General features: G+C 44.2%; 1 protein-coding gene across 1 annotated transcript; it reads right to left on the bottom strand.

Annotated features, from left to right (window-relative positions):
- Positions 1-85: 85 nt before the first annotated feature.
- LOC118384425 (endoplasmic reticulum membrane sensor NFE2L1-like) lies at positions 86-14,055 on the bottom strand. Its single transcript, XM_035770950.2, has 6 exons — positions 13,754-14,055; positions 11,449-12,236; positions 4,655-4,810; positions 3,883-3,972; positions 3,633-3,791; positions 86-3,347 (listed from the first exon to the last, which is right to left on the bottom strand). Exons 2-6 carry the CDS (start codon positions 11,986-11,988, stop codon positions 2,028-2,030), a joined length of 2,265 nt encoding a protein of 754 aa, XP_035626843.1. The 5' UTR covers positions 11,989-12,236; positions 13,754-14,055; the 3' UTR covers positions 86-2,027.
- Between the last annotated feature and the right edge of the window lie 87 nt (positions 14,056-14,142).

The raw sequence follows: 14,142 nt of genomic DNA, 5'->3' as shown, positions 1-14,142 counted from the left end.
TTCATATAATTTGATGAAACAAGTTAACTTGTAATTCTTTAGTACATAAGTATTATTAGTAATATCACTCAATCGTCAAGGCAAAAGGGGTTAAATGTTTTATTCACCCAAAAGTAACATCCATTGGTTGCCAGGAAGTACTCAAAAGTATGAAACGGGTGAGAACCTCCTAAAACACAATATTGTTATTTTAAAACCAATAATACCATATAGCACCCAATTCAGGGTTTAAATATATATACATTTTTTTTAAAGTACTTTTATGATATTGGACACTTGACAAAGCATAAAGGTAGTGGGAAGCCACAATCACAGTACTTGTAGTGGCATTTCATAAATTTTAATTTTTAACATTTATGAAAATGCTGTGATATTTTATGCAGCATTAAGTTATATTCCAGTATGATACCGGTGATAAAGGCATTCAATTTCAACGTGTTACAAACAAAAGTCCACAACCATATCATTAACACAATATTGTTGGCACTGGGCCGGAGTAGATATTATATTCAGGTACTTTAAAGCAGTCTTATTTCCTGAATATCATTGTACCATTGTCTGCATCATGTCACATCCCCTGAGAACCACAGATAGCTGTGTGGGTAACTATAAGGCTTTACTAAAAGCACTATCCAACTCCTTCACTGACAGCCATAATGCACCAGTTAATGGTAACTTGTCTGTTGTGTTCACTTTAGACCGGAGCAAATATTTTTGGTTCCCTTTTGTTCTCAACCAGGCTCCCCTGTCCTTTTTACTGATATACACTCACCGCTCAATTTACAAAGGTACACCACCCTGTTCATGAAAATGGCTAACTCTTACAGACAAGACAGGGAGTCTTGTGGCTGAGGCTTGCTTTGTAAAGCTGGCAGATTGGCATCGAGGCATTCAGTTGCTATTTGATTGAACGTTAGAATGGGCAACGAGTGACCTGAGCGTGGTATGATCGTCAGTGCCAGGCTCACCAGATCCAGTATCTCAAACTCCCACTCCCACAGTTTCTCACACACAACAGGGTCTAGGGTTTACCGAGAATGGTGCGACATACAAAAACATCCAGTCAGCGGCAGTCCTGTGGGTGAAATCAGCTCGTTGATGAGAGGTCGAAGGAGAATTGCAAGAATCCTGCAAGCTAACAGGTGGGCCACAAACAGGCAAGTAACGCTGCAGTACAACAGTTGTGTGCAGAACGGCATCTCGGAACGCACAACTTGTTGATCCTTGTCACAGATGGACTATTGTAGCAGACACCATACCTTGTTCCACTCCTATTAGCTAAAAACAAGAAGCGGCTCTAGTGGGCATGTCATCACCAACACTGGACAATTGAGGATTGGAAAAACATTGTCTGGTCTGTTGAATCTCAGTTCCTGTTGCGTCGGAGTCAGGACTTGGCATAAACAGCATGAGTCTGTGGACCCATCTTGCCTGGTACAAGCTGGTGTGGGGAATGTTTTTCCTTGATACCAATTGAGCAACAAACGTTTCCGACACGTTGTAGAATCCATGCCCCGAAGAGTTCAGGTTGTTCTGGAGGCAAAGGGGGCTCTGAGCTGGTACTAGATGTGTACCTAATAAATTGTCTGAGTGATGACTTCAAGGAACCTAGGCCTACCCTCAACATATAGGCACTGGAAGACTGGGACAGCAATGTGCCCGCATTGCGCCAAGAGCCCGGTCTTGTGTCTGAAGGCCGTAGGCTAGCCATTCCTCCTTGTCACCTTAGTGGTTTATGTACTGTATTTCTTTGGAAGGCTGACATGGTCCTCCCAACAGTTATTTTGCCCCTGAGACAGGTTTTCCCTTTGTTTTTCCAAGATGTTCACAAGATTCTTGCATGATCATATTTGTGCTACATGTCCTTTCCAGCAAATAAACTATCAGAGCAGATTAAACTGATTTAGGTTTCCTCTTACATCTTTCCTTTTCAGTTCCATCTTGTTGTGAGATATTTAATCTTTACAGCCATCCCCTTGTCAAGCGACTCCTTGAGTGCTACATCAAACTGCACACCCAACAAATGTTCACTTTTTTCTGCTCTTCTGTTTGTTGTGGGGCTTGCGGTTTTGTTCACTGGCTGAACCGTTCCGTGTAGCAAGCAGGACCTGTCCATCATTGCCAAACTGTAGGGTGTAGTCAGTGGCAGGCAAGGGTCTTCCTTGCTCATCCCGCAGACGGGAAAAAACCTCCTGGTAAAGACCACTGAGCCGCTGCTTCATTTCCCGGACAGAGCGAAGGTTCTCTGCCTTTTGCTTTAACAGACGGGCCTTGTGGCGGTATAATCCTTCTACTCCCTCCTCGAGCTCAAACAGGACATCAAGCTTGCGTCGGCGGCAGTTCTGAGCGGCCATCTTGTTTTTGCCCCGCCTGCGAATGTCTCGGATCAGGTTGAGCTGGGCCTCACTGAGACAATGCTTGGTCAGAAGTTCATTGAACTCCTCCACGGGTAGGTTGACAATGAGATCGTTGGAGAAGGGGATCTTCATGGCGAGAGCCCGGCGCTCATCACGGCCCCAAAGCTTATCGGAAATGTCATGCTCATAGGTTTTGCTGTAATGTGATTTTCCCTGCGTGGGAGAGGTGGCCCATGGCTGGTTGTAGGTATGGTCGTGGCCCACTTGTTCCAGCCAAGGGAGGTTGTTGAAACGCCCAGGCTTCTGGTAGCTGCACATCTTACGGACTTTTGGGGAGTAGCCTCCCACGGCACCTTCCTCTCGCATCACAATATCCTCCATGTCAGAGCTGTAGCCCACAGCCCCTTCGTCAGAAAACACAGAAGAGTCAGATGATGAAGAGGATGAAGAAGAGGAATAGGATGCCTCCGAGCTGCTAGGGGATGCAGGGCTGTGGCTGAAGTTTAGAGAAAGTCCAGAGTCAGAGTCTAGCTCCTCAAGTTGGGAGGCCTGTGTTGGGTTGAAGCCTTCCTCCAGAGCCAGGTCCAGGAAACTAATCTCATCCAGCAAGGCATCATCCAATAGGGAGCCGAGTGGGCTAGGCAGGATTGGTTCCTCCAGAAAGAGGCTTGACTGAATGGAAGGCATGGGGTTGCCAACTGTGCCATTGAGTGTCAAAGGAAGAGTGTTATCTGTCAGGTCAGATGGGCCAAAGGTCAAGTTATGGTCAAAGTCAGGTCCGCTGGAGGACTGACTGAGCAGGGCTGGCTGGAGTGGGTCCTCCAGGGGAACACTGCCCCCAAAGCTGGAGTTGAAGGGGTAACTATCCTGGCTGCTTCCGGGCAGGATTGCCTGATGAAGGCTGACATCCTGGTGAACGGGGTCCATCAAGCTGGAACTCTGAATAGATCCAGATTGCATTTCATCTCTGCCAAGGTCCATATCCATATCCTTCCAAAATAGTACAAGAAGTTGGATTACATTTATTTTGAATTACTTTCAGGGCAAGGGTATTTCAACGTTTATACACCTTCTTGACATTTTAAATAAATTATGATGTTTATGAAGGGGATAAAAAAAATCAGAAACCACGTAGAACTTGCTTTTACGTGCTTTTACACCTGCATTGTTTGCTGTTTGGGGTTTTAGGCTGGGTTTCTGTACAGCACTTTGAGATATCAGCTGATGTACGAAGGGCTATATAAATAAATTTGATTTGATTTGATTTGAACTTACTTCTGGCTCCATGGTGGCGAGAATATCATGCCACTGCTGCTCCAAGTCCAGAGAGGGTTCCTCATGGGACAGCAGGGGGGACAGGAGAAGCTCTCGGACAGGGGTTGGGTCCTCTCCGCTGGCGGCTTCCCTCCGATCTACGCCAACTGGGTCTGACAGCTAAAAACAGAAACATCACAATGGTTATCCTGTGGTCAACAATCCTATCAATGGTCATCTCTTACCCTAATACCATCAAATAAAACTGTACCTCTGTCTCCTCTCCAAAAGGGAAGGTGTCTTCCAAGAGCCGTAGACATTCCTGGAAGGACATTGAGGACTGAGCTTCCAAGCTGGCAAACTGAGAAGAGAACAGGAGTGAGCAGAGAGCTACCTGGATGTTCTGGATGGTGACAATGGTTCCTTTTCTTCTGAGCTGAACTGATACAGATGGTGGAAATGATTAGGCTTTTCCAGAACATGTTATGGCAAGAGGGTAAAACTCAACAGTTGGAACAGCGTGGCTTTATCTGAAACGTTTTGTAGTGTGGTATCAAATGTTAATTTCATTTCACTATACTGTATTTCTCCTTGGGTCAAGGAAACTCATGCTCCAGCTATACACCACTGATGAGTGCAAATGCCTTTTAATGATATGTGGCTGCCCCTGTTCCCAAAATTAGGTATAGTGGATTAGCAAGAGTTTCAGGTCTCTTCTAACCCATAGGAGTGCAAGAGATTGGGGTTAGAACCCAGAAACCTGCAGTTCATGTTCTTATTGTACACACATGGGAAGACTGCTTCCTATCTCCACCTCATCTACCCCAAACACTCTATCCTGCTTCACGACACACAGCCAGGATAGAAAACTCATCTTTGGTTTCAAGCAACCGGAGCATTACTCTTTCCCAAAGTGCACCATGTCTTACATTTCAACATGTGCGTTTTATAACGTAATTGAACCAGGATGTCAAAGAACAAGTCCAAGGGTACAGGTATGTATGAAATATGGACATTTTATAAGCCTCCGGACTGAGTCCCACCTGATCAGATAAATCCTGTGCAAGTTCTCTATTCGCAAGGTCATAAGAGCGTCCACCATCCCTCCAGATTTCTCTCCAGGTGTCCCCCACCAGCTCCTCCTCAGGCCTCTGATGACGTCCAAGATCAGAGTGATCCTGCCAAAGCATATCTGTATCCTGTGAACACATAATAATAATTGAAATGTTAGGTGCAGCGATGTTATCTACACCTTATTATAAGCATATTAACTAAGATAATCAATCATCCATACAATGCCCAATGTATCCTCGTATGTTTTATTCAAGTTCTCTCTGTACTATTCTGCCCTACCAAGCAAAAAGGCAGTAGCTACTAATTTGGTTGAAAATGAGTCATTTTTGTTACATTAAATACATGCTTAATCATGTGGACAAGTATCCTGCCTCTATTGTGTTTTGGAGAAAATGGGGGTCATATTAGCAGTAACTGCATAAGGTTACTGTGAAACAAAGGTAAATAAAAGCCATTTCCCCCCCCCCTCAGTTCCACGCTATGAGCAGTTACTGCCTTATTGCTCGGTAGGGCAGTATTGTTAGATAGGACACGGGCCAGGAACAAAAAGAGAAAGGGGATCGCAGCCACCTTGCATTTAATCTACTACAGTTTATTTTTCCATACAGGCCCATACATTAGTAGACATTGCATACAAACGGTGAGATGGCTATGAATAGACTTAACCTTTTCCTTAAGTTGGAGCTTAGTGATACCAACTGTTCCAGTCATGTCCCTAAACCAGTTCTAAATTTGCAGCTGATCCTCTCGCTCTCCACCGAAAGGGACTATTGGAGTTCGGGATGTTGCCATTTGTGATGCCCCGATTCTAACCTTACAGTACAGCGACCTGAGTGAAACTGACTGACTTTCTTTGACTGTTTACACTTGGACTATTTGGAACATTCTGATCTTGTGACTCCTTGAACAGTATTTGACAACATGTTTGAGGTCAGACCAGGGGTTGGAACTGAAATTATATACTACACATTAGGAATATTCTGGTAACAGAATAACATTATTATGGAATGGTCTGCCTACCCATGAGAGAGACGCAAACTCGGTCTCGACCTTTAAGTCTTTACTGAAGACTCTCTGAAGAATCTCTTCAGTGGGTCATATGATTGAGTGTAGTCTGGCCCAGGAGTGTGAAGATGAACGGAAAGGCTCTGGAGCAACGAACGGCCCTTGCTGTCTCTGCCTGGCCGGTTCCCCTCTTTACACTGGGATTCTCTGCCTCTAACCCTATTACAGTGGCTGAGTCACTGGCTTACTGGGGTTCTTTCCCTAGGAGGGGTGCATCACTTGAGTGGGTTGAGTCACTGATGTGATCTTCCTGTCTGGGTTGGCGCCCCACCTTGGGTTGTGCCGTGGCGTAGATCTTTGTGGGCTATACTTGGCCTTGTCTCAGGATGGTAAGTTGGTGGTTGAAGATATCCCTCTAGTGGTGTGGGGGCTGTGCTTTGGCAAAGTGGGTGTGGTTATATCCTTCCTGTTTGGCCCTGTCTGGGGGTGTCATCGGATGGGGCCACAGTGTCTCCTGACCCCTCCTGTCTCAGCCTCCAGTATTTATGCTGCAGTAGTTTGTGTCGTAGGGCTAGGGTCAGTTTGTTATATCTGGAGTACTTCTCCTGTCCTATCCGGTGTCCTGTGTGAATTTAAGTATGCTCTCTCTCGGAGGACCTGAGCCCTAGGACCATGCCTCAGGACTACCTGACATGACGACTCCTTGCTGTCCCCAGTCCACCTGGCCGTGCTGCTGCTCCAGTTTCAACTGTTCTGCCTGTGATTATTATTATTTGACCATGCTGGTAATTAAAGAACATTTGAAAATCTTGGCCATGTTCTGTTATAATCTCCACCCGGGACAGCCAGAAGAGGACTGGCCACTCCACATAGCCTGGTTCCTCCCTAGGTTTTGGCCTTTCTAGGGAGTTTTTCCTAGCCACCATGCTTCTACACCTGCATTGCTTGCTGTTTGGGGTTTTAGGCTGGGTTTCTGTACAGCACTTTGAGATATCAGCTGATGTACGAAGGGCTATATAAATACATTTGATTTGAACCGGCTCAAGGTTACAAAATAACGGTTCTGTTCCGGAAGAATATAGATCACTTTTGTTCTGTTTCCCTTCCTCAATTTTTTTTGTCTGCTTTTCTGTTCCCTGAATCGGTTCCAACCCCTGCCGTTGACCATTCCCTGAGGCCTGTGGTACTGCTACTCTGCAATCACTTATGGGTTTGGGTCAATGTGTGCCTGAATGTGACTGGAAGGGATTGCACAGCATATTTTCCTCAAGCATAAGCACAACATGAGAATTGTTGGGGGCAAAGAAGGCAGCTCTGGACAGATTTGGGCATTGGATGGGGTCCAGAGGGCTCTGGGTATAGGGCTATACATATACATGTGCTTGTCTGAAGAGGTGATATACTCGTAACCTAAGCTAGTAAACAAGTATTGTGAAATCAAAGGTATGAATGTGTGCTAGAATGATGCCACCTCGTGTTACAAAACAAACGAGCTGTGGTCACGGGTAATGTTCTGAGTGAAATATACCTACAAAGCACTCAGTCCAAGTTTCCAAGACAAACATCTGTAGTTTCAGCCGAGCTGGCGAGTCAACACTGACGTTGTCAGTTTGCCACTTTCCACAATATTGACATGTCACAATGTTACTTCCCTGAGAGGCTCAGACAAATGAGCCTGGCAGCACTTCAGTGTTTCATTGAGCAAGTCAAGGTAATAGAGCAGAGATTAGTTGTAATAGAACTGAATAATAAGTCCGGGAAGTTAAAGACAAATGATAAACTGGGTGGTTCGAGCCCTGAATGCTGATTGGCTGAAAGCTGTGGTATATCAGACCGTATACCACGGGTATGACTAAACATTTATTTTTACTGCTCTAATTACATTGGTAACCAGTTTATAATAGCAATAATGCACCTTGAGGGTTTGATATTTTTATTGAACTTTAACTAGGCAAGTCTGTTAAGAACAAATTCTTATTTACAATGACGGCCTAGGAACAGTGGGTGAACTGCCTTGTTCAGGGGTAGAACGACAGATTTTTACCTAGCTCGGGGATTTGATCTAGCAACCTTTTGGTTACTGGCCCAACGCTCTAACCACTAGGCTACCTGCCGCCCCACTGATGGCCAATATACCACGGCTAAGGGCTGTGGCCTAAGAACAGCCTTTAGCCTTGATATATTGGCCCTTAGGCGTGGTATATTGGCCATATACCACACCCGTCTGGCATTATTGCTTAATTATAGCTCATGGCCTTAAGGAGAGGTCCTTGACCCCTCTATGTGTACGAATGAGCGGAGAGGGCAAAAGGTTCACAGAGCAGTATCCCAGAGAAAGCTTTGTTGACCTTTCTCCTCAAACAATACTGTAGGACTTGTGATGTCTGGCACTTTAGACATGTCCAGCCTAGCCCTGTAGCAATAACAGCATCTATAAGCGGGGGATGTCCCAGACAGTACAACACATTTCTGCCATAATATGATGCAGCTGGAGTTTAAAAAACAATACAGCCCAGCTGTCTCCGTGCGGTTGCTGCTTCCCAGATGAGTTAGTCTGGGTGAAGGTCATTATCAGGGACGAGTCGTTCCTTGGAGGGAACTAAGATTATCAGTATGTCTGAATTGTTACATCATGATTGCAGCCCCTAACTTACTGTCAGGTGGTCAGTTCAATATCACTTACTGGGATCTTGGTTGACCCAGAAAGCATAACCATCGACGGAAGGAAGAGCATAACTATGTTCCAAAACTAAATATTTTTCAGCAGGAATACATCCATGGGGAGGGTTGGTGGGAAAACATGAGGCATGTCAATTTTGAACTGAGTACCAGTTAGCAATGCCAAAAAACATGCCCTCCTGTCCAGAAATAGCCAACAGGGCTACATGTCGAGTCTGAACTGCATACTTGGTCAACTGTGACATTGGACAGGCCAAATGACACCACTTTCTCTGCCCTGAGAGCGGCAGCTGATTTGGGAGGCTAAAACTAAAGCCTCCCCGGTGTCTGCCGTCATCTTGGCTGAGACTGGGTACGCAGTCAAATGGCCCAAAAGACCAGAAGCCAGAAGATAGCAATGACACACAGAGGACTAAAACAAAACAACCCCCATACGTTCCCCAATCCAAAACTAGCTCCAGTGTAGGGTGCATACTCAGGCATGTTGCCAAGCAGATATATATTTAGACCCTACAGTGACTGAAAACTCCATACACTCCCAAAGTGACTAATAGTGTACCTCAGTGCTAAATGAAAGTGATTTGGGAATTCCCCTTCAAAGTCTAAGTTAGAGCAGAAAAAAAAACTGTCCCCTGTGTTTGCAATATTCAATAAATAAATACATGTTTTAACAGTATCTTCTGATACTATTATTTCCATAGTAAATTCAAGTATTATTGTGATTGCACTTCTAAATATGATTGGTGTACAAATACAATTAGCCTACACAGAATGTGTGTACTTATGATGACTATACCAGCCAGTTTATTCCTACACCAAATCAGCTGGGCTGTGATGGGTGTGGAAAGCTGTATGTATTGGACAAATCTGAACAGCCAGTGGCTAAAGTGGGACACATTTCCAGTCACACACCCTTCTCTGGTCTACTTTCCCCTGACACACAGCAGCCTGGGCCTGGCCAGCGCACCTCTCACAGTTAATGGAACATATCAACAAGCAGCTCTCCTCAGCTGTTGAAAAACAAGAGGAAGCCCAGCCAAGGTTTCAGCATGCTGCTGCGTTAACTCCGCGTGATTCTGTCATTGCCCAATTAGTGTTTTGGGTGCCAAAACACAGGCTCGAACAAAAGTGAGCAAATGCTAAAACATAATGATGGGGTTGGGACTTGGGTTAATTGTAATTTCTTACAATTAAACAAATGTAACTGTTGCAATACACATCAAAAATAGACTAGATAAAACAAGACTGTTGATATTTTTCCTGTCTTTAAAGTGATTCATGTCTTGTTTTCAAGTTCAGCAAGTCCTCAGAGAATAAACATTGACTAATGACCTAAATAATTTGCCTCGTCATATTGGTTATTATACTTCTGCTATTGAAATCTTAAGAGGTCAGCCCACCAAACACCATGCCTAATATACAATTCCCTGAACTTTTTTACTAGAATAAAACAAACGTTATAACATGAAAAATATTTCACTTTCAGGCATTCCCACACTGTACGTCGGATTCAGTCTTTTACATGTTACCAAATCAAAATCTTTATCAACCTGGTCAGATTGTATGATTGGCTTCAGTTTTGTCATCACATTCTGCGATTGGCCTGAGAGGTTACGTCAGCTGACGTAAACTAGACCAACTGCAGCGGTGTATTTGACCAGCGCATGTACCGGCACCAGCAGTGCAAGTCTCCCACACTTATGCACTAGTGAAATGAGTTCAGAAACACTGGAATGTGTCTATTAAATGATTTCACATACAACCTTTATATGTCAGAATCAAACATGCTTCCCAAAAATAACATGGTCACTGTGGTAAAACGTTTATTTTGATTTGCGATTTTGTGCATTTATCAAAATCCCATTAGGTAGCCTGATTTCTGAAGTCATGTAAAGATTAGAGAAATTGTTCTTCTTGCAAAGCATGTAAACGTTTAAATCAAACTGTTATACTAATCTGACTATTCCATCATATTATTGTGGGCATACTCTGTGCCGGCTGTGTTCCTGTTGGTCAGTCACTGGGATTGGCTTGTAACACCAGCCACACTACACAATATAAGCTCAACACTTTGTCGGAGGCTACGACCACACATAGTGGTACTTAAATCGGCAGACCTAGACCCTGTCGCACAACAACCGGATGTTCCGGTTTTCAGGGGAAATGGAAAGAGCCTGTGACGCGACTTCCTCTTTTGGATGTTAACAAGGCTACACTCCATCTTAACTCCTCCTCCACATGTACTAGATTGGTTGAACAGTGCAGAATGGAACCTCCCCCAACATTTTTTCCCCTTCTCGTCAAGACCAGTAGGTAGGGGGATCTAATTTCAGGCATGTCTTTTACGCCTGCTAAGTTATGTTTGATTTGATTTGTTAGTCACACTGAATAAGCCAAGACGTCTGACAATCGTTTACAACCTAAGAATTTGAGCACAACGTGGAAATTGTGGCATAAGATGGCTGAAATCGTACAGTCTGAACGGGCCTTTAGGATTAGTTATCAGTCACTTATTCTGAAAAGTAACCTACACTTCATTCTTGACTTGCAATCTTAGATGCATTCCTTAATGCTGTAAATTAAGGGAGTTGTAAATGTCTTGCAATCTCTTATGCAGGTTTGAAATTAACAGCATGATACAGCAAATACAACCAGGAAGCTTTCACTTTTGCTTGAATCCGAGGAGGGTGGGAATCCCCACTCTGTTTAGTGTAAGGCTGTTTTCATACAAGGGTGTTCTTCTCTCCCAGTTAAGCCTCCTTTTATAGAGTGATCTCAGCCTCCAGTAAATCCTGCCCTTGATCCCTAATGATATATGACAGGCGTATCACTTGCCTTCTGTAAATCAACAGTTTGATAGTTGCCTAATTGAACACACTTCTCCAGTGGCAGAGTCTTGGACTGGTTTGCAGTAATGTAGTTCACTATTGTGTATCTAAGGATGGGATTAATTTGTTTAAGGCACTGCATTGTATTTGAACATTGAATAAGCTCTGACACAGCCAATTCTCTTGAACACTACTCTATGCTGCCACTGGTCTTACTGACATAGAGTATAGAAGAGTTCACCATAGTTTACCTCTTCATATAGATCTTCATCCTCCTCCTCATGGCTTCTTCTTAGAAGCGGCGCTGTGGTGTCCAGACTGTCCTCTCTGATTGGCCCGTAACCCGACTCCTGCGACCCCGCCACCACGCTTGACCTCATGACCGACTCCACCTGGTCACCCGCATGATCCTCCAACCCACCTGCCCCTGCCTCCAGGGGGGCTGGCTGACCTTGAGCCCCCACCACCAGGGCATCAGGCTCGCGCCGCACAAGCCAGGTTTCTAGCTCCGAGCTAGGCACCCGGAGGCAGTCCAGGGAGCGGACCCAGCCCAGGAGTCTCCGGGCTGTGAAGAAGCCGTCCAGGTCTACACTCTTGGGGTGGAGGTCCTGGCCATCCAGCTGATTGTGGGGGTTGTGGAACTGAGTCTGGGTGAGGGCAGAGGTGGGGCCCAAGATCATCTCGTTCCAGGGGGGCAGGTAAGGGCCCACATCTACTCTGACGCCAACCAGACTGAGCAGGATGGCTACCTGGATCAAGCCCTCTGTGAAATATTTCTTCAGACACACCATGTCTTGTCTTCGGAGTTTACAGGGTGAGTGCAAGACACGAGGGAAAGGGGATGGAGATGTGGTGGGTGGCAAAATGCCAAGTGTAAGCCTCTGATGACTTATTGTCTGTTGATGGGTTATCTATAGCTTCAAGTCAATGCAATAAAGAGGGAAAATAAGGCTATTTAGGATACACCAAAATAGACACTATGGTGAAATAAAAAAGTTGTGTATCCTCTCCTCTTCACCCTTCCAAATATCGTTAAATCCTATACAGACAAACACAACATGAAAAAATAAAGTTAGGTAATTCAATTAATTTACAAGTTATTTCAAAAGAATATCACATTGAAAAGATCATTCATAAAATTACAAGTAGTGAATCCAACGTAATTGATGTAATAGCAGAGGAAGAGGCTGCTGAATTCAACACTGTGCTATAATATCAGGGCCGCTTCTAGGCATAGATCAGGGTCGCTTAGGGCCTCCGGCCGCTAGGGGGCCCACAACCCCAAAATAAAATATTTTTACATTAGTAGTTAGTAATCATGGCCGAATACCGACTGGGCCCTGACCTACATGAGGCCCCCAATCATTTTGTTAGTCATTCTCACTCAGATACTATATTAATATGGCATAAGTCATTGCGAGATTTGTAGAATTGCATGAATGTGCTCTAAAACAGCAGACATTTCTCCACCCCATAGCAAAATGTGTAGAATTGCAGGACATTTGCTGTAAAACAGATTTGTTTTGTCTCTGCCCCATGGCAAAATATGTAGAGTTGCATGAAATTAACTTTAAAACTTTCATTTCTCTCTCCACTGTCAAGAGGGGGGACACTAACATGTTTTGAGTAAGGTGGGAGGCCCCCCAACCAAATCTCGCTTTGGGCCCCCAAAAGATTTAAGTCTGCCCTATATAAGATTATTGTACACTTAAGATTAAGACACATTGGGAATTTTGAAACATTCTCCCTAAAGATAACAAACAGGGAAGTGTTCTTGTTATCAACAGATACCAGTGACTTCACTTCGACCTACTTCCTTCTATTCGTTCTAGAAGTTGTTTGGTAGATAGCACCAGGGCGGGTACTAGACAGACAGTGGTGAAGGTTACACCACATGATGTAATCACACTGTTACCCGGGAAATAACAAGCATATTCTGCCAATCAATGGGTCAATGAATGACTTGACAACACATTTCCTCATCATTACTTCGGCAACTGTAGACTACTGTTTGTAATGTTATATGCCATGTAAATAAACTAGTGACCAATGGTATTCTGCAATGTTTTCAATAGGCAAGTATATTGCATTTCTTACTGCATGAAACATTATGTCATATGGAGGAGACAGTTCAACAAAATATGGTTTAAATGACTGAACATGAACCTGTCTGACAGGAAGAACGTTGAGCATTTAACCTGTAGGCTTCTTCAAAGGCCACTGAACGATCCCGCGAAATCATTAGAGGTTCATTTAAAAATATCTGGAATTATGTATGAACGTGAAGGATCTAAAAACCGTTGACAACACCTTTTCACCCCCGTTCTTAAGAAATTTCCCACTTTAATTGGCAAATAGAAATGGGTCCAGCAACTGAATATCCCATGTAAAACTGTTATTAACTGTTATTATTAACTGTGCCATAAACTCCACTTCATCTCAATGTAAGGTATGCAATGTGTATAGCCTGTTTACATATACCAGTATTAGACCGACAAAACCGCCAAATAACACAAACGAGTAGCTAATGTCAGTGTCTTGTTTTGATTCTCTTACCGGACTATGGAGACAAAAGTTGTCAACAATAGGCACATCACTGGAAAAGCAGCAAACCCAATCCTTTTGGAAGATGTTGTATTCTGACTCTAAATCGGAGAGTGAAGAGTTTTAAAGCCTGCTCAGTTCACCACGCAGTTCGCCGTCCCCTCCCTACATGACGTAAAGCCTACCGTTTCACTTGTCTTTTTTCTATAACTGTGCGGCGTCAAAAACCATGCCTCTCTATAGACTATACCGCCCAACCCTGCCAAATCAATGGCTAAACACACACACACACACACACACACACACACACACACACACACACACACACACAGCCACGCCGTGCGCAGGCTCGAAAGTAGAATATCATACTTTCTGTGCTGTCTGTCAATCCATCCCTATGT

This window comes from Oncorhynchus keta, chromosome 5 (genome assembly GCF_023373465.1).
Source record: "Oncorhynchus keta strain PuntledgeMale-10-30-2019 chromosome 5, Oket_V2, whole genome shotgun sequence".
In the NCBI taxonomy this organism is placed as follows: Eukaryota; Metazoa; Chordata; class Actinopteri; order Salmoniformes; family Salmonidae; genus Oncorhynchus; species Oncorhynchus keta.
This window is presented reverse-complemented; position numbering and strand designations above follow the sequence as displayed.